At 43.1% G+C, this 23,379-nt stretch overlaps 1 protein-coding gene across 3 annotated transcripts in view; it reads right to left on the bottom strand.

Annotated features, from left to right (window-relative positions):
• SLIT2 (slit guidance ligand 2) overlaps positions 1–23,379 on the bottom strand; it is a 441,790-nt gene that overhangs the window by 18,079 nt on the left and 400,332 nt on the right. For all 3 annotated transcript variants that reach the window (XM_073574662.1, XM_073574660.1, XM_073574661.1), the window contains 3 exons: positions 23,139–23,379; positions 18,409–18,539; positions 2,922–3,076 (listed from right to left, as the gene is read on the bottom strand). In XM_073574662.1, coding sequence (XP_073430763.1) covers positions 2,922–3,076; positions 18,409–18,539; positions 23,139–23,379 — 527 coding nt within the window. The remainder of the gene's footprint in view (positions 1–2,921; positions 3,077–18,408; positions 18,540–23,138) is intronic.

The following is a 23,379-nucleotide window of genomic DNA, read 5'->3' as shown; positions in this document are numbered from 1 at the left end:
TATCAGACGCGGCGATGAAGACGTCCTCCCGCCCGCGTCCAGGCGTCGCTCGTCGGCGCCAGGAAGTGGCCGACGAGAAACGGTCCAGGACGTTCTCGCGCGATCAGCGATAACCAGCGGGGGAGCCGGTTAAGGTAAGTATCACACATAGCAATATCACTAGCAATATTGCTGCTGCGTCACAAAATCGTTTTAGCGATATCGCTAGCGATCTCGCTGTGTGTAACGGGGGCTTTACTCTGACTAAAGGCCCCGTCACACTAAACGATGTCCCAGCGATCCCACCAACGATCCGACATGATGGAATCGCTGGGACATCGTTAGACTGATCGCTGGTGAGCTGTCACATAGACAGCCCCAGCGATCAGGACCAGCGATGCTGGACGCTGGTTTCTAATGTAAACGTCGGGTATCCAGGAGCCGCTCGACTCCTGGATACTCGACGTTTACATTAGAAACCAGTGTCCACCGTCGCTGATCGCTGGTCTCTCGCTGTCACACGCAGCGATGCTGGACGCTGGTTTCCAAGGTAAACAGCGGGTATCTAGGAGCCGCTCGACTCCTGGATACTCGACGTTTACATTAGCAACCAGTGTCCAGCGTCGCTGGTCTCTCGCTGTCACACGCAGCGATGCGCGCTGGGCAGCGGGAGACCAGCGATCGAAAAACGGCCCAGGCCGCTCGAGCACGATCAGCGATAACTGGCAGGGTGGCCGGTCGCTGATCCCCCGTCACACACAGAGATCTCGCTGGCTCGCTGTCAAAAAATCGCTAGCGAGATCGCTTAGTGTGACGGGGCCTTTACAGCCCAGAAGTCGCATCAGATGGAGAGCACCTGGAGAACCCAGCCTGACTAGTAGCTTAGATATTTCCTAAATGCCAATCATGGTTTCTATAGAACTATACAGTTGCTAGGTAGAGAGAGCCATTATATGAGCGAACCATTGGAGTTTTTTTAACATAGTTTTGCTTCACTAGAAAGAAGATGAGGCACATTTAGTAAAATCTTAGAGTAGAATTGTAATCAGACATGTCCAATGAGTTATTCTTAAGGCCCCCATGCACATCGGACTAGCGTTGGAGCAACCCGCCAATATCAGCAAGCCAGCGCCGAAAGACTAAAGGCTGGCAGTACGTACACAGTAGATATTAGTCAGCCAAAATATCGTTCGGATGACATCCATTTCAGCAGACTCTCCCATACACAGTAGTTCTCTTTCGGCCAAGAGCTCCTGTGTTCTCAAAGAGAAAGCTGCCGACTGATACATCGGCCGGCGGCCTATCTCTGGGAGAATAATGCAACTGACAGTTCGAAATTAGACATACCTGATCGCCATCTCTTTCAACAATCATTTGGCTGACATGCACATTAGACTGTTGACCGAACCCGTTGATATGTCTAATGTGTATGGCCAGCTTAACATGCATGTGGGCCTTCAGAAAAGAATATATAATGATATCATTCAATTGTGTGTCACATAAGGATTCTCTTAGTAATTTTCCTTCCCCCTGAACCCGCACCTTTCATGCATAAATACCTTGTTTATATCAGTTCAGGTGTATGTAAACTGCAGCTGTCCGGTCCGCTGGGCGGGGCTTATTCACCTGCCTTGCTCTATGCATTTCTTCTTGTGTAGAGCAAGACAGGGAGGGGGGAGCAGGTGAATAAGCCCCGCCCAGCGGACCGGACCGTGGAAGTTTACACACATCTGAACCGATATAAAAAAGGTATTTATGCATGAAAGGTGCGGGGTCAGGGGGAAGCAAAAGTACTAAGAGAATCCTTATGTGACACACAATTGAATGATATCATTATATGATATCTCAAAAAAGGCGTGACAGATTCCCTTTAAGCCGGCGCCCAAGGAGTCTGGTGGTTGCTCTCATAGAGAATATTGGAGCGATGCACAAAGGGAGCTTTCTTGTGTTTGGAGAAGTCAGGAGAGATAGATGCTAGATGTACAGTTGGCCAAACCATTTTTCTGCTGACAGTTATATACTGTGTATGAGGGCCCATAGTCCAGCTAATCAGTCCAACTAGTCCAGCTGCAGACTTGAATGGAGTGATAACCAAGCATGCATGGCCACTTTCCATAAAAAAATTACTGGAGATATAGAAACTTGAAATTGCACAACCTGGCTAAATTCAAGAGATGTAGAAAGTGGCCCACACGCTCATCTCTCTCCGTCGCTGATACCCACTTCTCTCTGATCATAGACATCATGGGTTTAGAAAGCCCATGCACAAATACACTACTATGCATTTCTCAGTTTATAGAGGAAGGGCCAACATTCAGACCCCCAACTGTTAGTCATAGAGGAAAATAGTCATAAAGAGCATCTTTCAGGAGCTGGCATGGTTGAGCACCTTGGGCAGCCTGTTGAATTCCTTTGCAGTGACACCAAAGATGGTAGTGAACACTCTGGTTTCCTTTATGGTTTACAGTAGTTGGAGACCCTGCGATCAGCTTATCTTTCAAGAACTATAACATAAGAGAATTGTCCAAAATGGTTAATTTCAGAGGAAATGTGGCAGATTATGCGTTGGTTGACGGATGTATACATCATGAACTTGTCACCCATGAAACATACGTTCTGTATATCTGAGGTCTCTGCTGGGAAATCATCCTGATGGTAATCTCCAATGTGCATTGTGAAAAAAGCCTTAGTGTCTCATTATAAACGTTGCTGCATATGACTGTACATAAGAGTATAATGGCCATCTTTACACTTCCATTTGTCGTGTCTAAAGTGGATTAGTCTTAACAAACAAGCGGTGAAATCCATTCCCACAGTTTGATCAATACACTTCACCAAGGGTTTGATGTGCGAACGCAGGGTCAGAAAACATATTAATCACTGTGACAGGCACGTAATAAATGTACCTATTATGGGTGACATGACAAACCAATATCTTTTACCTCCTACGTAAAGCGGAGTGTCGAAGCCTAGAGAAGATTGTTTGGACAAATTAGTAATGGCCTTAGGGTTTCCTCCATCCACTATTAGTGACAGGGTTTGATCCTGGCCGACAAGCTCCACAATGTGAAAATTCCCGTCATTTATGGTCTCAACACTGTAAAGAGAAAAGGAAGATAATTCAATGCACAGGGCACACACAAATGCTTATACATTATATCCTAGGTCAAGAAACTTCCAACATATCATAGACACATCAGAAGTCTTAATTGGATTACCCCACACACACTGATTGCTTAATCAAAGATGCAAAATCCGTCCATTCAGTATCCTGTCCTTTAGCTGGGATTGGGATAGTGGGGTATAGACTCATATATGATCTATGAGTCTGTACACTTCCCTGCTTGTTTTTGTTAGGAAGTTAGAAGGGTTAAAAGTTGACCAGCAATTTTTCAACTAAATCTAAAAAACTATTTTTTAGCAACCATGTCACATTTGAAGTGACTTTGAGGGGTCTATAAGACAGGAAATACCCTAAAAGTGACACCATTCTAAAAACTGCACCCCTAAAGGTGTTCAAAACCACATAAAAAAGTGTGGTTCACAGGAATTAATGGAATGTGGTAGGAAAACATGAACATTTAACTTTTTTTCACAAAAATGTTACTTTATAGGGTAATTGGAGAAAATTTACCCCAAAATTTGTTGTGCAATTTGTTTTGAGCATGCCGGTACCCCATGTGTGGGGGAAAACTACTGTTTGGGTGCACGGCATGGCTCAGAAGGGAAGGAGTGCTATTTGACTTTTTGAATGAAAAATTTGGTGGAATAATTAGCGGACGCCATGTCGCATTTGGAGAGCCCCTGATGTGCCTAAACAGTGTAAACCCCCCACAAGTGACCCCAATTTGGAAACTAGACCCCTCAAGGAACTTATCTAGATGTGTGTTGAGCAGCAAGAACCCACAGGTGCTTCACAGAATTTTACAATGTTGATCTGTAAAAATGAGAAAAAAATATTTTTCCAACAAAAAATGTATTTTAGCCTCAATTTTTTTCATTTTCACAAGGGTAGCAGGAGAAAATGGACATCAAAATTTGTTGTGTAATTTCTACTGAATGTACCGCTATCCTATATGGGATCGAAAATTACTTTTGAGGCACAGTGCAAAGCTTGCAAGGGAAGGAGCGCCAAATTGGGGTTCAAGTTTTTCTGGCCTGGTTTCAGGGTACCATGTCACATTGGCATATACCATTGGGCAGTGAAGAAAAAATAATTACATTTTTACTACCAAATTTTTTTTGCCACAGATTTCCCATTTTTACACTGGGAAATGGGTAAAAATGGCACCAAAGTTTGTCCCTCAAGTTCTGCTGAATGTAGAAATACCCCATATGTGCCTGCACAGTACTGCTTAGCCACACGGCGACACTCGTTAGGGTCGGAGCGCTATTTGCCTTCTGCCATGCAGATTTTCCTAGAACCGTTTGTAGACTGCATATACACAGCCCCTAAGTGCTAGAAGAGCAAATTCCCCTTCAAGTGAACCCATTTTGGAAATTATACCGCTTTAAGAATTTATCTACAGGTGTAGTGACGATTTTGACGCCTTGTGTTTTCCAAAAACAAGCAGCAGTGGTTGTTGAAATTTGCAAACTACCATTGTAGTCACTAATACATTGTGGTGCCCAGTACGCGGTAGTGTCCTGCTCATGCTTCGGGAGACATGTACCCGTAAATTAGGTGTGCTCTCATCACTACAGAAATACCAAACATGTGGAAGCTAATTATGATTTAGGCACACTGGGGCTCAGAAGGTAGGGGGGCCTTGGATTTGGGAGCGCAGAATTTGCTGAATTTCTTTTGAGGGGCGAAGAGCCATTTCACTTTTCCAGAGCCTTTGTACTACAGTAACATGGAAGCTCTCTATATTTTCATTAACAGAAGATGGACCTGAGTGGGGACTTGCTTTTTTGTGGATTAAGTTGATGCTTTTATTGTGAATATTTTACATAACGCTTGAGATCACATTTATCCGGCACTCTACGCTGACTACTTACTTTGGGGTTTTCCATCTAAATCTCCAAGTGACGTGATTCAGATGAAACCCCAGAGGGATCCATTCGCTATAATAAGAGAGCAAAGTTATTCTGGACTCAGTCTGGCCTCTGGTCAGCATTGCTCTTCTTTTTAGAAGTCCACAAAACTGTGACGGACTGTGGTTTTATGCATGCCTAAAAAGACGGATACTGCCGGATTATAGGCCAGAGTCCACATTGTCTCCATCTGCCTCATTATAGGACATCTTGCACCAGGTGTTTCATCTGAATCATGTATTGCAGAGATTTACAAGGAAACCCCGGTGTAAAGACTCAGCGTAGAGCACAGGACAAATGTGATTCGAGCCTTGGTGTGCTCTTTTGGAGACGGAATGAAAAATTCAGTATTAGGTCAAGATGTAAATACTTATGTTCTCAAAATAAATTGAGAAAAGTATTCAAGGTGTGATACCTTTATTGGCTAACCAGAGAAATAATATTTGCAAGCTTTCAGGGCTCAGAAGGCCCCTTCATCAGGCTAGACTACAAGTGAATTACTGAGAAGAGACGGCAACATGTAAATAGGAATTATAACAGGACATGAGGTAATACAGGCCAAGGAAATCAAATTAAGGTTTTTGTTACACATGCAGATGAGGTCCAAATGTTCTATTAGAGATCTGAAGACCTTCTTGTGGAGGTGTGAACTGTGTCCATGTAATGAGTCATGAATCCAAGAATTAGTTCTATTTAACCCTGGACTCTACTCTCTCCTTCAAACCACATATGCAAGCCCTTTCCACTTCCTGCCGACTACAACTCAAAAATATTTCCTGTATCTGTACATTCCTTAACCAAGAATCTGCAAAAACAATAGTGCATGCACTCATCCTGTCCTGCCTCTACTGCAACATCCTGCTCTGTGGCCTCCCGTATAACACTATTGTACCCCTCCAACCTATCCTCAACTCTGCTGCCCGACTAATCCACCTATCCCCTCCCGCTATTCGATGCCTCTCCACTCTGTAAATCCCTTCACTGGCTCCCAATTGCCCAGAGACTCCAATTCAAATCCCTAACCATGACACCCAAATCTATCCACAACCTGTCTTCCTTCCATTCATCTGTGACCTAGGTTCCTGGTACTTATCTGCATGCAACCTCCGATCCACACAAGATTCAGAAAAGAATGGTGACCGGTCTGCAAACCCTGTCTTATGAGGAAAGGTTGCAAAATTTGGGAATGTTTAGCTGGCAGAAGAGAAGACTGAGAGGAGACTTAAAGGGAATCTGTCACCCCTTTTTTGAGATATCATATAATGATATCATTCAATTGTGTGTCACATAAGGATTCTCTTAGTACTTTTGCTTCCCCCTGACCCCGCACCTTTCATGCATAAATACCTTTTTATATCGGTTCAGATGTTTGTAAACTGCCGCTGTCCGGTCCGCTGGGCGGGGCTTATTCACCTGCTCCCCCCCCCGTCTTGCTCTACGCATTTCTTCTTGTATTACACAGAGAGAAATGGAGTACGAGTCCAATATCATGAAAAAATAACAAGATTTATTAAACATATAGTACTAACAAATGACATACATATATGACAAAATGAAGGATCAGATAATATCCGCTGCTTTAGTCCTACAGATTACAATATAAAGTGCTAAGTGCTTATGATGGATATGGGCCGTATATTAGGGATAAAAAAAAGTATAGAGAGATCATAACAGGTGCGCATCCTGAAAAAACTCCCACTATCCCATGCAATAGTGCTTACCCATATTGAACTCCACCAGGACAGTAAGCAGCGCCGCCACTGACGCGCGTTTCGCCTCTTTCTCAAGATGCCGGCATCCCTAATATATGGCCCATATCCATCATAAGCACTTAGCACTTTATATTGTAATCTGTAGGACTAAAGCAGCGGATATTATCTGATCCTTCATTTTGTCATATATGTATGTCATTTGTCAGTACTATATGTTTAATAAATCTTGTTATTTTTTCTTGATATTGGACTCGTACTCCATTTCTCTCTGTGTAATATGTTTTGCTGGAGTGTCCACTTCCTATTCCCATTGAGTCGACACTACAAAGTGGGTGACTCTATTGGGATATATATTAATTGGTTCCATATGGTGTTGTTTTATATGCATTTCTCCTTGTGTAGAGCAAGACAAGGAGGGGGGAGCAGTTGAATAAGCCCCGTCCAGCGGACCGAACAGCTGCAGTTTACAAACATCTGAACCCATATAAAAAGGTATTTATGCATGAAAGGTGCGGGGTCAGGCGGAAGCAAAAGTACTAAGAGAATCCTTATGTGACACACAATTGAATGATATCATTATAGGATATCTCAAAAAAGGGGTGACAGATTCCCTTTAATAGCTGTCTACAAATATCTCAAGGGCTGTCACATTGTAGAAGGATCATCTTTATTCTCATTTGTACAAGGAAAGACTAGAAGCAATGGGATGAAACTGAATGGTTGGAGACACAGATTAGATATTAGAAAAAACTTTTTGACAGTTAGAGTGATCAATGAGTGGAACAGGCTGCCACGAGAAGTGGTGAGTTCTCCTTCAATAGAAGTCTTCAAACAGAGGCTGGACAGACATCTGACTGGGATGATTTAGCGAATCCTGCATTGAGCAGGGGGTTGGACCAGATGGCCTAGGAGGTCCCTTCCAACTCTACGATTCTATGATTCTATCCCCTTCTCTACTCCCCTCTTAACTCTTCCCACAATTGCATACAAGATTTCTCCCATGCATATCCCCTACTATTGAACTCGCTACCCCAACATATCAGACTCTCGCCTTCTGTGGAAATCTTCAAAAGAAACCTGACTGAAGAGCCACCTCTTCCGACAAGTCTACAACTTGCAGTAACCCCCGATCCACTATACCGCTGCACGACCAGCTGTCCTCTCACCCACTGTTTCCTCTGTATCCCCTTGTAGATTGTGAGCCCTCACGAGCAGGGTCCTCTCTCCTCCTGTACCAGTTGGCGACTTGGATTGTTAAGATTACTGTAATTGTTTTTTATTATTTACACCCCTTTTCACATGTAAAGCGCCATGGAATAAATGGCGCTATAATAAGTTGTTTTTTATACCGTACCTTGTGCGGTATAAGTGATTAGACGACCTTTTTCGGGTCGGTGCGATTACAGCGATACCAGATTTACAGCGTTTTTTTCTCTTTGGCTGCCGTCACACACTAAGAGATGCTTTGTATTGCAAAAACTACTGTAGTTTTTGCATCGTCATATTTTGAGACCTATACTTTTTCCATATTTTGGACCACAAAGTCATGTTATGGCTTTTGTTTTTTCCTGGATGAGTTGAAGTTTTCATTGGTACCATTTTTGGGCACATGACATTTTTGGATCGCTTTCTTTTCCGAACTTTGGGAGGCAGAATGAACAAAAAGCAGGAATTCAGAAATTGTTTTTTTTTATGACATTCTATGGTAAAATTGATAAGACAGCTTTTTATTCGGCTCAATACGATTACAGCAATACCACTTTTATATTTTTTTTGTGTTTTGGTGCTTTTACAAAAGAAATGTTATAGAAAAAATAATTATTTTTACATTGCTTTATTCTGATAGCTATAACTTTTTTTTTACGTTTCCACTGACGGAGCTGTATCGTGGCTTGTTTTTTTGCGGGACAAGATGATGTTTTCAGCTATTCAATTTTTATTCACATTCGTCTTTTATCACGTTGTATTCCACTTTTTGTTCAGCAGTACGATGATTAAGAATAGTTATTTTGCCTTGTTTTTTATTTTTATTTTTTACGGCGCTCACTGAAGGGGTTAACTATTGGGACAGTTTTATAGGTTGGGTCGTTCCGTACGCAGTGATGGCAAATATATGTACTTTTTTTTCTTTTTCATAAAAATATTTATTTATGGGTACAATATATATAAATTTTTTATATTCTAATAATACTTTTTTACTTTGTCCCACTATGGGACTTTCACTTTGACAACTCTGATCGCTTGTAAAGTATAGCAGTGCATGAGCATTTCTATGCTTTATTAGCTGTCAGCGCTGCACTGACAGACAAACTTGCAACACAATACTCTGCGAATGGAGTAACAAGTTTGCTAGCTCTGGTGACCAGGATGTCATCATGACAACATCGATTCACTATGGCAACGATCGGCCCATCCTGAGGGAGCCCTTTCCCTTTGCCTGCCTTCTAAATGCTGCTATCAATATCACCATTTGTGAGGCGGCTGAGGGCTGTTGTTGGCAGCTTGGGGGGGTGGCAATATCTCTGACCCATTATCAGGCTATAAATATTAACCCACAGCTGTCTGTTTAGCCTTTGCTGGTTTGAATTTATAGCGGGACCCTACCTCATTTTTTTCTGGGGTCCCCTGTACACTCACCAGTAAAGGCTAAGCAAATAGCTGTGAGTTGTTATTAATAGTCTGGGACCCTTAAGGGGTATTGGCCCTAGTCCCAGATTACTAAGATTAGCCCTAAGCCTTCGGCTTTCCCTCTGCTGGTTATCAAAATTGCGTGGTAGCCCACACTTTTTTTTATTATTTATTTTACACAGGAGGTACACAGCTGCTGCTGAGTACAACGCTCATCATTGTCCCCTGCTCTTGCTGATCGCAGGGAGAGAAGGGGACAATGATGTGAGATGTCTTCAGCACCCAGCGCCTGAGAACAGTGTGAACTGTGCCGGCTTTTCTCAGGCATCGGTACGTGTGATACTGATGCTGCACACTGTGGCCACACGTATGAAACACACAGACATGGATATCTCTAGTACTGTTTTTTTCCAGTATGGGAAATATCAGGACGTGTGAGGGAGGCCTGAAATTGTAAGATATGGTGGTAGATTGACACTTAGAAGGAATGTCTCATGAAAAAATGAGACGAGTGAATAGCATTCAGAGGCCATGTGGCCGCAGCAGTGTGACCCCCCGCTGGCGGAAGTAAATTAACTTTATTCCTTCCAGCAGCTTCTGGCTTTCAGTCATAGGCGAGACTTCAGTCACTGTCCCAGCACTGAGACGGCTGTCAGTCAATGTTAGGGGTGTAGTTGCACTTTTCAAAAAGCTGTCAGCTGTCCAGAAGTCATATAACAACATCAAAAGCTGAAAAATTAGTTTCACAACATTTCAAACACTTTTACGCCAGAATTCGATCGCCAACTGATAGCCCTATAAAATGCAAAAATGTATATAAAATAGGATACATACCCTATCTTCGGTGGGGGTTTCATCTATGATTAAAGATTGAGCTGGATTATAAAATGCTCATTTTAATATTGGATGATATGAGTCACTCAGTATATAGAAGGGCCCCGTCTTATTTCTGATTCCTGGTGAATACCGGCCGCCGGTCCCCCTGCTCTCCGTTAACAATAGTGCTTTTCTCTCTCCAGTCTATTTACTGCTAGTTGGAAGGCAACACAGCAAGATAAAGTGTCACGCTGTGTAACGGCCTCTGAAACTGCTGTTTTATGGCCCCAGCTCTATGGTCTTTACCTGATTTATTAATTAATTCAGTGCTGGTGTTGCTATACACACAATATGCCAAATCAGGGAAAGACAATTCGTTCCAATCATCAGAGCCTGATATTCTTCTCCTAATGATGGGAAGAATTACTGCCTGGGAAGCTGCCTTTAGAGGGAAGTCCCATGGTGGCGGCAGATCTGCCAAGTAGAGGATTATGGGGCAGCTCTGTGTGCCCGGACCTCGCACACCACACACTTCAATGATCATTGATTAAATGCTGCTCAGGCTTGTCCGGTTTTAGACTTTTGGCCACTGAGTAAAAAAAAAAAATAATCTATATAAAATGCATTGTTCCAAGCAACGTAATTTATGCCACCCTTACAGGGAATGAAGAACGGGAGACATTTCCTCCCGCAGAGCGAAACTCCTGCCTACATAGTTCTCAGAGAGCTGTTACACAACTACGAATGCATACATTATATTCTTTTTATAGTAATTAAAACGGGCTGCTGGAAAATATACTTTTTTTAATGTTTTTATTTTACGATTGTAGAATTTTTTTTTTATTCTAATTTCTGATTATTGGGGCTGCCATCTTGCCTGAGTTTCTGCAATATGGTTTACAGCAGCCACATAGACCGGAATGGACTGGCTCCGACTCATTTACTTCTATGGAGGAGTTTTTTGGGCATGCTCTGTGATCAGGGCAGAGGTCATTGTGCCAGGAGGGGGGAAGAGGTGAGCTGTGACCATCATGTCTTGTTAGGTGTTACCTGACTTATCTTAGTCCTGGTTGTCATGATAAAGAGCTGGCGGGCTGAGGAGTGATCGGGCTGAGGAGTGATCACTGTAGAACTGAAAATTCTGGACAAGGTTTCAGTATCTGTCATTAATATAGATTGTGATATGGACTGTAAGGCTAAGTGCACACGTTGCAGAACTCCCGCGGAAGTTACCACGGGAATTCCGGAATTCCATTCCGCAGGAAAACCGCATTTTAAATTCCCGCTATTTTCCCGCGGAAAAACTAGCGATTTGCAAGCGTAATTAGCTTGCAGAATGCTAGCGTTTTCCAAACAATCTGTAGCATCGCTTGGAGAACTGATTGACAGGTTGGTCACACTTGTCAAACATAGTGTTTGACAAGTGTGACCAACTTTTTACTATTGAGGCTGCCTATGCAGCATCAGTAGTAAAAAGATCTAATGTTAAAAATAATAAAAAAAAATAAAAAATCGTGTTTTTCTCACCTTCCGACGTCCCGCGCAGCCTTCCCGATCCTCGCAATTCTCCCGTTCCCAGTAATGCCTTGCGAGCCCTTTGATGATGTCACGGTCTCGCCATACTGTAGCGGTCTCGCAAGACCGCTAAGTCATCACAGGTCCTTGCCGCAAGGCATTACTGGGAACGGCAGTTGGCGGGAGCATCGGTAAGACTGCGCGGGACGTCGGAAGGTGAATATAACCCGATTTTTTATTTTAATTCTATTTTTTACAGGGATACGGTACCCACAACCTAGAGGAGAATCTCCTCTCCTCCAGCTCGTGGGTACCATCCGCAAATGTTCTGCTTACTTTTCGCATGGTGGGCATAGCCACATGCGGAAAGTAAGCAGAACAGTGCATTCCTGTGTGGGCGGAATCGCCGCCATTCCACAGAATAATGAGCATGCTGCGTATTTTTCCACGATGCGATTCCGCCGCGGGAAAATCCGCAGCATTAGCACAGCATTGCGGAATCCTAGAGGATTGCATAGAATTCTGTTTTTTTGTGTTTTCGTGGCAAAATCGCGAGTTAAAAACCGCCACGAAAAAAATGCAACGTGTGAACGCAGCGTTAATGTCATGTACAGGGTAAATCAGTGAAGTAGCCATAGCTCCTAAAACGTAATTAGCCAATTAGCCTGTAAGATCAAACCAAATTTATGGACATGCCGGTCTTTGAAGTGTAAGTCCAATGACACCTTTATATCATCTATCTCTTGCTGCCTTCCTTTGAAATTTGCATTTTAATTCTAATTCAAATGAGATGTTAAGTGCTCTAGACTTGCCAGAGCACTTCACAAGCCTCTGTTTCCCCACCCAGCACCAGCATCTTTAGTTTGATTGACTATGTGACATCAGACGCCAGGCAAGGAAATCAGACAGTGAGATATAAGTCAAGCTAAAGAGGCTGGTGCTGGGTGGGGTAACAACCTCGGGAGACAGTGGCTCCTTAACCCCTGGTAAAGGATACACCCAGCTACATTCAGGACACAAGTGACCTTTGAATAAACTAGCAGCAATAGGTCCTCTACCAGTAGGAACCATCCTGGCCACCATGGATGTGGAATTTTTGTACTCTAATATCCCACAGAAGGATGGATAAAATGCCTGCAAAGTCTTCATGGAAAACATCGGGAATGATGCGAACTCTGTGGTGAAACTCACAAAATTTATCCTCACCCACAATTACTTTGAATTTGACAACAAAATCTATTTACAGCAGACTGGCACAGCTATGGGAAGTAAAATGGCTCCACAGTATGCAAATCTTTTCATGGCCAAGCTTTAAAGCGACTATTTGTCCTCGTGTCCCATCAGGCCTCTGGCCTACTACTGCTACACTGATGATATTTTAATCATCTGGACGGAGTCTGAGCAACAGCTAAAGTCGTTCCATGAACAATTTAATCAATTTCATTCCACCATCAACTTAACACTCAACTACTCCAGCACTGAAATTAACTTTTTAGACACCGTCATTAAGCTAAAGAGCAATGAAATAGAGACATCCCTGTATCAGAAGCCAATCGACCGTCCAACATACCTTAAATGGGACAGTTTCCATCCAAAACACATAAACTCTATTGTCTACAGCTAAGCAATCAGATACAATCGTATATGTTCCAACCCCATTGATAGAGACAAACACCTTGATCGCCTCAGAAAGACCTTTCTGAATCAGGGCTACCATCCAAGAACAATTGAAAACCAAATTACAAGAGCCACCAGAATATCAAGGAATCACCTGCTACATTACAAAGCTAAAGAAGAAAATAACAGGGTGCCTCTAGTAGTCACCTACAATCCAAATCTGGAGGTGCTAAGGGGAGCTGCACGGAAATTACAACCTTTACTACAAAAAGATGCCCGATTACAATCCATTTTTCCAGACCCCCCACTGCTGTGTTTTAGGCAGCCCCCAAATTTAAGAAGCCTCATTGTCAGAAGCTCCCTGTCCTCCCCAACAGCTTCAGGAACCTTTCCTTGCAACCAGAAAAAATGTAAAACCTGTCCATATATAATGACCACGGACAAGATAAAGATCCCCAATTCACATCTGGACTACAAGATCCCAGGTACGTTCAGCTGCATCACATCTAATGTGGTGTACTTAATTATTTGTACTAAATGTCCACCTGGGGTCTGTATGTGGGGCAGACAGGGCAAAAACTGAGAACAAGGATGAATGCTCATCGTCACACAATAAGAGAAAAAAGAATGGATCTACTTGTGGCAAAACATTTTTGCATTACTGGTCATAGCATGATGGACATTAAAAGGTAACTTCAAGTCTCAGAGAGACAAAAGAGTCTTGGAGTACAAATTTATGAAAACTTTTGACACACTCAGTGCTGGAATGAATGTGTCGCATGGATTTATGTCCTTTTACATCAGTTAAGGAATTTGCTCTTCAGACCTTCTGGGGTCATCACAACACAAACCCCAATCAGAGGGTAATAAAACTTTCACGCTCCTTATCTATGAACTGTTCCAATATTTATGTTTATCCCTCCCCCATAATGACAATTCTGCTTCACATCACTTGTCTTATCTATTGCTCTCCTCCTCTGATCCTCTCCTCCTTCAGCATCAAAGACCTCGCCCTTCTGGATTTCCTCATACCTTTCCAACCACACATTCAGCGTCTCCCTCTCCCACACCACCTCCTCATCCCACCCTCTCTCTGTTTTAGGACCCCTACTCTTCTCATTCTATACACTTGGTCTGGGGCAACTCATAAAGTCCCACGGATTCCAGTACCACCTTTATGCTGATGACACTCAGATCTACCTCTCTGGCCCAGACGTCACCTCTCTGCTGTCCAGAATCCCAGAGTGTCTATCAGCCATATCCTCCTTCTCCTCTCGCTTCCTCAAGCTCAATGTGGACAAATCTGAACTCATCATCTTTCCTCCATCTCACAGATCGTCCTTACCCGACCTAGCTATAACAATTAATGACATCATGCTTTCCCCAGTACCGGAAGTCCGCTGCCTCGGAATAACCTTTGACTCTGCCCTGTCCTTCAAACCACACAACCAAGCTCTTTCTACCTCCTGTCGCCTCCAGCTCAAAAATATTTCCAGAATCAATCCTTTCCTCAACCCTCAATCTGCTAAAATGCTTGTGCATGCCCTCATCATCTCCCACCTCGACTACTGCAACATTCTTTTCTGTGGTCTCCCTGCTAACACCCTCACACCTCTCCAGTCCATCCTTAACTCTGCTGCCTGACTAATTAATCTCTCTCCTCGCTACTCCTCTGCTTTTCCCCTCTGCAAATCTGTTCACTGGCTCCCATTGCCTCAGTGTATCCAGTTCAAATTAATAACACTGACCAACAAGGCCATCTCCTCCATATGTCTCTGAACTAATCTCCTGATACCTTCCTTCACGTAATCTCCGGTCCTCCCAAGTACTCCTTCTCTCCTCCACACTTATTCGCTCCTCATCCAACCGCCTCCAAGACTTCTCCCGAATTGCCCCTGTCCTCTGGAATTCTTTGCCCCAACAAGTCCGACTATCAACCACATTTGGATACTTAAGACGGAACCTGAAAACCCACCTCTTCAAGAAAGCCTACAGCCTGCAATGACCCCGCTACCTCCTTCTCTCTCACCACTACCAGAGATGAGATATCACCTCAACCAACACCAGAACTGCTGCAACCCACCAACCTACTGTCTCCTTCCCCACCATCCTGTAGCATGTAAGCCCGAAAGGGCAGGGTCCTCTCCCCTCAGTATCAGTCTGTCATTGTTAGTTTGTTTACTGTAAGTGATAGCTGTAATTTGTATGTAACCCCTTCTCATGTACAGCACCATGGAATCAATGGCGCTTTATAAAGAAATAATAATAATAATAATTGCGTTATTTCTGTGCTGTGTTGTGCATTAAATGTGATTCTTCAGATGTTGTATTAGTCTAGCCTGATGAAGAGACCTGAGTAGTCTCGAAAGCTTGCAATGTGTTACCATCTTTTCAGTTAGCCATTAAAAGGTATCAACCACTGAGGACTCTCAATTCTGAATATTTTTCTATCTACTGGCTAACACGGTACAAAGATATATATCTTTCCTGTACTGTCACTCTCAGAGCACTTAACACCTAATTTTCATATAAATTTAAACTCTAGTTTCTTGGGAATGCAGCATGAGATAAAAAAATATAAAGGTGTCAATAGATTTTGTTGGGTTGACCTTCCTGACAGATTCCCTTTAAACCTTGACTCTAAGGATCATGGTGGTCAAGGCAGTAGGACCCTCATCGATTAGTCAGTGATGGTTTATCCTACCCTGACTATTGCTATTCGGAAAATGCATGGATGACACTGCTAATTTCTACAGGATCTGAGCTACCAACAGTTAAGGTTGGGTCAACCCTACTGCCATTGGAGGACACATTATCGAGGTATAGAAGAGGTAGGACTTCCTGTCCATTATCCTAATGAAGAAAGTGGCGTGGTTAATAATGGGGAACCATTCAGTAGCACAGCGTATAATGATATTTATCATGCTTTAGGTTTGGCCTTCTAAAATGTGCCAACTTAGTAAAATTTTAACAAATCATTATTTTAAGAAGTCTTCTAGACTCTCCACTTCTATAAAAACCTGTGATCCAACTTATGGACACAAAGCTATGTAGAGATTGGCAAACATGTGGAAGTCATCTACCATCTCATTTGTGCTATATAATAAGCTTTATGACTAGGTTTATGTTTGAACAGATTAGTAAAAAAAAAAAAAAAAAAGCTGTAGTCTGAGGCTGAAGATTGGCATTGTCTACAAACATGCCAGGGCCAGATGTTTGGAGCTATCAAACTCTATTGCTGTGGAGAGGCATATCACACCACTGCACCGTGCCTGTTAAGCTTTTATCACTGTGTTTATGTTGTACAATGGCCAAGATACAAGTTTTTATGCTTATGAAACACCTAAAGAAAAGACTTTGGTGGAATCAGTATTTTTAAGCTGGTCACGTCACACCAGCTTCACTCCATCACTAAGGGTGTACTAACGATGGCTGCATGCCACCTGCACGTTCTCCCCCGGTACCACATCCACCAGACTCCCTTCTCCAGTGACTTTTATTACTCTCCAATCAATTAAACACCGTCTGGACAAGGCAGAGCAATCTCAGATGACATCAAGCCTATAAATATTCCAATTACAAAGTGATGAAGGGAAAATTTACATGAAATTACCTCCGTATCAAGCATGATGAGAGAAACATTACCTAAACACATTTTTAACATGACTATTTATTAGCCCAATTTTTATGTATTATAATTGTATAATGGCAAAATGCATAATATCATCAGTACATGGACAAAAGTTGTCCCACATTAGTGAATTTCCACAAAAAATGGGGTGGTCTCCTAATGTTGGCTAGAAGTTGGCAATACTGATTCTGTAACCTTTGGCATTGAGCTGTTGTCAACTGAAGGACCATTCATGATCTTTGAGGAGGCCACGGTGGTAGTCATGGCGAGGAGCTGTTGCATCGCCACACCCTGGGCCCCCACAAAGAAAACACCAGGTCCCGTCTGTTGTGTGTAATGTGTACCAAGCAGAGCACTCACATTACATTCCAAAGCTCCTTCGGATTCTACAATCCCAGCTCCAGATTCATGGTCCACATAAACAACTCCAGACTCCAAGTTCATACTCAACAGTTCAACTTTACTTGAAAACAGGGTTCTTGATACAGACGTAGCACAGTTCACATACATTGGCATTCCTTGAGCTTTCCCTGTCTTCTCTGACACAGCTTCCATTCTGAAGGCACTTGTAACCCTGTCCCTTCCGACAACTTCTGTCCCGCAGATACTCCTTTCTTTTCTGCGTCATCCATGCCCCTAGGCCCACCAACTTCCTCCCATTTCCCGTGTCCAGTTTCAATAGGAAAAGGTAAAAGGCGCGCTTAGCTCTGCCTACTCCCGGCCATAGGCCCCGGATCCTCTTTGAAATGGTTACTGCATAAGATGGTGACCACTCGCACGTTGCTCAGCCTGGGGTCCCTTCTTGCCTCACCAACTTCACCCCCACGGCTATCTGACTGGCTTCTCTCACTGCTGTATCTCTTCTCCTCAATAAACAGGAAGTCTCTCCACTCTAGCTCACTACACTGCACTACACCCATCTGTAACTCCTCCCAGTCTGGAAAACCCCTTATGCTAACTATGCCTGTCCTGGTACTCTCATTCCCTATATCTAGTGTGCCCCACTAATCTATGCCCACTATTGTCCTATACTACTGCTACCCTTCTAATCTATTGTCTATGCCTAATCCTATTCACAATACATTTAAAGTACATACACAGTAAAATAACAGTAAGTAAATACATTAACATTCATAAACTCTTATGGAACCGCACGTATTTAATGTGAACACTGTTCAAGGAGGGGGAGGCATATGATGGCCCCTGTCACCCCCTTACAAAACGCATGGTCAACCATTGGGCGTCCTACAGGTTGGACAAGGGTGACCTTTGTGAGACAACCCCTTTTAATACAAATAAGTGAATTTTTCTGTTCTGACAAGTTGCTTCAAAGATCTATTCAGCGATTCAATCGTTAGTTATGTCTGTTTTTGAAAATTTGGATGACATTAAGAAATGATGTCAGAATTGCCTCCACTTATGTATTGCAATTTACAACCAATGGAAAAAAAATATGTGAAGCCATAAGCGTACCTGTAGATGGCGGATGCTGGGTAACTTCCAGTGTCATAACTAACCCGCACTCTGCCCCGATATAACTCCACCGCTACATGATCCTTGTCACCTTTGTAGAGCAGTATCCCGCTGTCCTCATCTGTGGCCACCTGGAACAATACCCAAGCATAGAGCCCACTATATATATTACTTGTCAGGTTTTTAGTAATGAAATATAGCAGAAAGATATAAAATCAAGGAAAGTACTCCTAATGCCCCCAAACAAAGTGGCCATGTTTAAAAAGTCACAGTAAGTCATATGGACTCCATGTAGTAAAGTATTTTGTATAATGGATTATTCCCCCACCCATCATGAATAACATGTTGATCACTGGTGATTTGACCACAGCAATGCCTATCAATCTTGAGTTTAGGGCTTTAGAACCCGCAAAAATCGGGCTATGCAGCCCTGTCCGAAATGGAGCAGAGTTGTGCATCCCTTCAAGCATTCGTTGTCTATGGGACAGAAATGGCCGAGTGATGCACTCAGCAGTTCCATAGTCAGTACATGGAGTGAAGGCCACACATGTGCCTCTATTCCGTTTAGGATAGGGCTGCAGAGCCCGGTTCTTGGGGTTCTAAAGCAATGATCTTGTCATTGCTGTGGGTCCCAGTGATAAGCGAGTTATCCCCTATCCTAATGATATGGTATACAATGTTTTTTTTTGGGGGGATAACCCTTTAAGGCATCTCTTACCGCCAGAGTTGTGAACCAGGCAAGGTCTAACTCTAGAGTTCATGACCCCCTATTTATTAGAATGGGCCATGTGTATTACCACACGTTACCTTCACTTTCCTTGGCAAAAAAATCTATTTGCCAAGAGGTCGTCGATTTAACAAGTTGTTCCAGGATTGGAAAAAAAGGCTTATTCGTTTTAGAATTAAAACTTACTTTTGATCTATTTTACTTTTTTTTTATCAAGTTTTCATGATTTACAAGATCTCTATAAGCTGCCCTGAAATGCAGGTGAAAACCTCTCCTGATCATAAACACATAGGTGCTAAGTTCATTACAAGCAAGAGATATGTTAGCAGTGACCCTACATCGGCATAGTTGCCAACTATCATGCAGATCCCATGACTCCTTGATTGAAATGGGATTTGTGTAAATCCTGGATGAAAGTTGCCAAAGACTGACCAGGAGAATTCCCAGGTGAGATTCATATGCAAATGATGCTAAAGAGCTATTTGTATATCTGAAGCCTCTGTCACTCCAGCTCTATCCCCCCCAGCTCCACCTCCTCCACCTTGACTGACAGCCATCAGGCTGGTTGACCTCAGGCAAAGGAGTTAAGCAGGAGAAATCACACAGCATAGCGGCTGTCAGTCAGAAAAGAGGAGGCGGCACTGGGTGGGGAATAGAGCTGGAGTGACGGAGCATTCTGATCTACAAATAGCTTTGCGTAGCAATTCAATCGCTGATTTCTCAGTAACGGAGGATCGGACTGGCCACGTAAAGGTATTACTGGACTCATTTTTGAAAGAGCTACATGTGCCTATTAAATAGTTTTTTTGGGGGTGAAATCCTGCTGACAGATTTCCTTTAAAAATCCCAAGAAATGTCGGCAACAATGCATCTGTATGGATCATCACATGGCAGCACAAGTTTTCCTCGAAGTAAAAAAAACCATGAAAAATACTATACCATGACGCAGCAGTTATTTTTGTGTTACCCTGTATATGTGCTGTTTGCTGCACCCAAAGCCCCAATTCAACTACTGTAATGATCCAGCGACATGACCGTACTATACTGGATCTGGCCAATATCATCTACAAAATATCGAGAATCATTTCCATCGCTCATAATGGAAATAAATAAACATCTTCATATGTTTTCCGGAGTAATGTGACATGCTCGCTCTTTTTCTCTGACATACATCAACATCTGTATGATGTTAATAAAGAAAAAACAGATTTCTGGAGCAGCAACAGAGGATCTCATTTCACGAGGAATGCCAATGTATTCCACTTATTAAACCTTCCCTTTATGTGCTGCTAAGATTCCGCGCTAAATGAGGGTTTTATTTCAGGGGTGCGCACATGACACCGAGATCGCACAATGTTAAAAGTTCATGCCCGGGCGCTGGCTACATATCGATAATGGTTTCTGTGTCCTTTCGAACCTTTGCAGACTTTATTTTTTTTACTAAAATGTCTTTTGTGCTAAAAATATTTTTTGCAATTAGGTTTCATTATATCTATTCATTTGTATTATTGTCATTCACAGGCTCCTTCTTTCCCTGCACATTGCTGGCTGCAGAATGAGCTGACTGAGACTCTGTCAGTGAGCTCAGTACGCTGGTTGTGTTTGTAATCCTTATCTGCCTTTTAAGGAGCTCTTGTATTTGGTCTCTTCCACAGATGAGCGCAGACAAAGACAGATAAAACAAATACATATTCTCCATCAGAACTTGCTCACAGACTATTTCACAGTTAACTCATTTCTGTAGCCGGCAGCAGACAGTGCAACACGGGCTAGAAAAGATCATTTTTGAATGAAACCCAATTGCAAACATTATTTGAAACGAACAATACATGCATTAAAGTGAGAAGAATAATCCCCTCCAAAATGTGTCCATATTCTTTAAAGGGGTTTGTCCATTACTTCTTAAATTGCTAAAGTGCGCTAGACAAAAAAAAACAAAAAACGCCATACAGGCGCTGTTCCAGTTGTGTCATCACTGCATTTCCTGGCGGACATATGACATTGTTATTGGCTGACTGGCTGCAGCGGTCACGTGACATAAGTCAGCGGCTGGTGAACGGCTGCAGTCTGTCGGTATTCCGTCAGACCAAATGCCTGGAATGGTGGAGGCTAGAGCCAATCATGAGACATAACAAGGTTACGTGACTGCCAGGAAGCACAGTGCCGCCATCGCTGGAATGGCGCCTGTCAATGGTACCGTATGTGTTTTTTTTTAAAATTTTATCTGTGATACTTTAGCAGCTAAAAGTAGTGGACAACCTCTACTAGGTGACCATACACTTTAGATAGGCTGACCCCTATATACATAGGCATTAGTGATGAGCGAACGCCCTCGGATAAGGTGTTATCTGAGCATGCTCGGGTGCTAATCGAGTGTCTTCTGCATGCTCAAATACTATGTTCGAGTCCCCGTGGCTGCATGTCTCGCAGTTGTTCGACAAGCCGCAGCACATGCAGGGATTACCTGTTTGTTAGACAGCCACAACACCTGCAGGGATTGTCTTACAGCCGCGAGACATGCAGCCGCGGGGACTCGAACATAGTATTCGAGCACGCCGAAGACAGTTGGTTAGCACTTGAGCATGCTCAGATAACACCTTATCCGAGGGCGTTCACTCATCACGAATAGGCATGCTTGGATGCCTTTTCAATCAGGAGCGGCTCCCAGACACTTCAGATGACGGCTTATCTCACATTCATCCCACATGTCTGAACCTTCTTTCCCTCAGCACCATCTGTCGAGGGAGAGTCAGGAGGCCCCCATGCACATAAGATGGTCCTCAGGTTCTGCCAAGCTTGGACGATCACAATATGGTGGACCCCAATGGTTCTTGTACAAATATTATATAGTAGCTTTATATTATGGAATCCCACCAGCTGGATCTCCACAAAGTGTCTTTTATATGAAAGTTTTTACTTGTTTTGGCTGAAATATGCCGAAGACAGCAAACACAAAAGCTAGGTGGTCTCATCAGTGGGTCTGCATGATGCTGGGAAAGGTCTATTGAGAAGAAGGGCTACTGGGTTGTACTGGTACAAGCACCATACTATTAGGGCTCATTCAGACGTCTGTTTTTATGCATACGAGTACTAGTCATGTTTTCCACAGATAGCACTCGTAGCCCTATTTCTGGGGTTATTCACATGTCTGACTTTCCGCTGACTGAGTGGGCTGTGTAATATCACAGATATATCACCAATTTTGATCTGAGTGTTGGATTAGACTCGGCAATATAAGTCTATGGGGCTGTGAAAAAATCGAACCGCACTCGGTGGCATCCAAGCGCAGTCTGAATTACATGGACTGTCACATAGGAGACGGTGGATAAAGTTGGGTTTTTTTCTACCATGTTTAAAAAAACACTGATGACACTCAGAAACCAAACTATGATCAAAATAATAGATCTGTTTTTCTTGTACGTGAGAAAAACGTCTGGATGAGGCCTTACTGTCGTCTTTTATGGAGGGGTTATACCAGCTGGTCCCCAGAATTACCACGTAGGTTTGGATTAGAGATGGTGCAAGATGATTTGCACGACCTGGTCCATTGGCCACGACTACAGTCTTTGACCACTGTACGGGAACCATGAGAACTGCCTCTTGACGCCATCCACAGCTCCTCTTTTGATTACCGGCTTGGTGTGACGTCATCGATGTGGTGTGATGCACATGGCTTGGTGCACCAGGCTGGCTAATAACAAGAAGAGCTACAGATGTCATGAGATAAGAGACGGTTCTCTTGGCGCCTGACTAATGACCACAGATTGACTTGACCGATGGACCAGATCATGCAAATCGATTTGCACCAGCTCTTATTCCTATGTAAAATTTTACTCTTAAAGTTTTTGAAGGGTGTTAGGACTAGAAGACACTTTGTGTATCTGTCTGAGTTCTTATTTGTCAGACTAGCTTCGCCCAGAACTTAGTATTCTGGTTTTTGGCATGAGACACTATAATACTACATCCCAAGTAAATAAAGAGAACGCTAAGAAAGCCGTCAAACCTGTAGCGAGATGTTGGTCTGCGAGCGGATCCGCGTAGATGGGATTTGTAGAAATGATTCTTTGCCAACAAAGTTGATGCTCGTGAGTTTTTCACACTTGGCCCCTTGGTAGCCAGAGGAGCACTGACAGGACGGGTCACTGCCCTTCATAATGCACTGACCTCCATTCTGACAGTCAAAGTTATCACATGGACTGGTTCGTGGCAGAACCATAGGAGGTGGGAACTCACAGAACAGACCA

This window comes from Dendrobates tinctorius, unplaced genomic scaffold (assembly GCF_039654945.1).
Source record: "Dendrobates tinctorius isolate UK_male_01 unplaced genomic scaffold, ASM3965494v1 ptg000039l, whole genome shotgun sequence".
Classification (NCBI taxonomy): Eukaryota; Metazoa; Chordata; class Amphibia; order Anura; family Dendrobatidae; genus Dendrobates; species Dendrobates tinctorius.
This window is presented reverse-complemented; position numbering and strand designations above follow the sequence as displayed.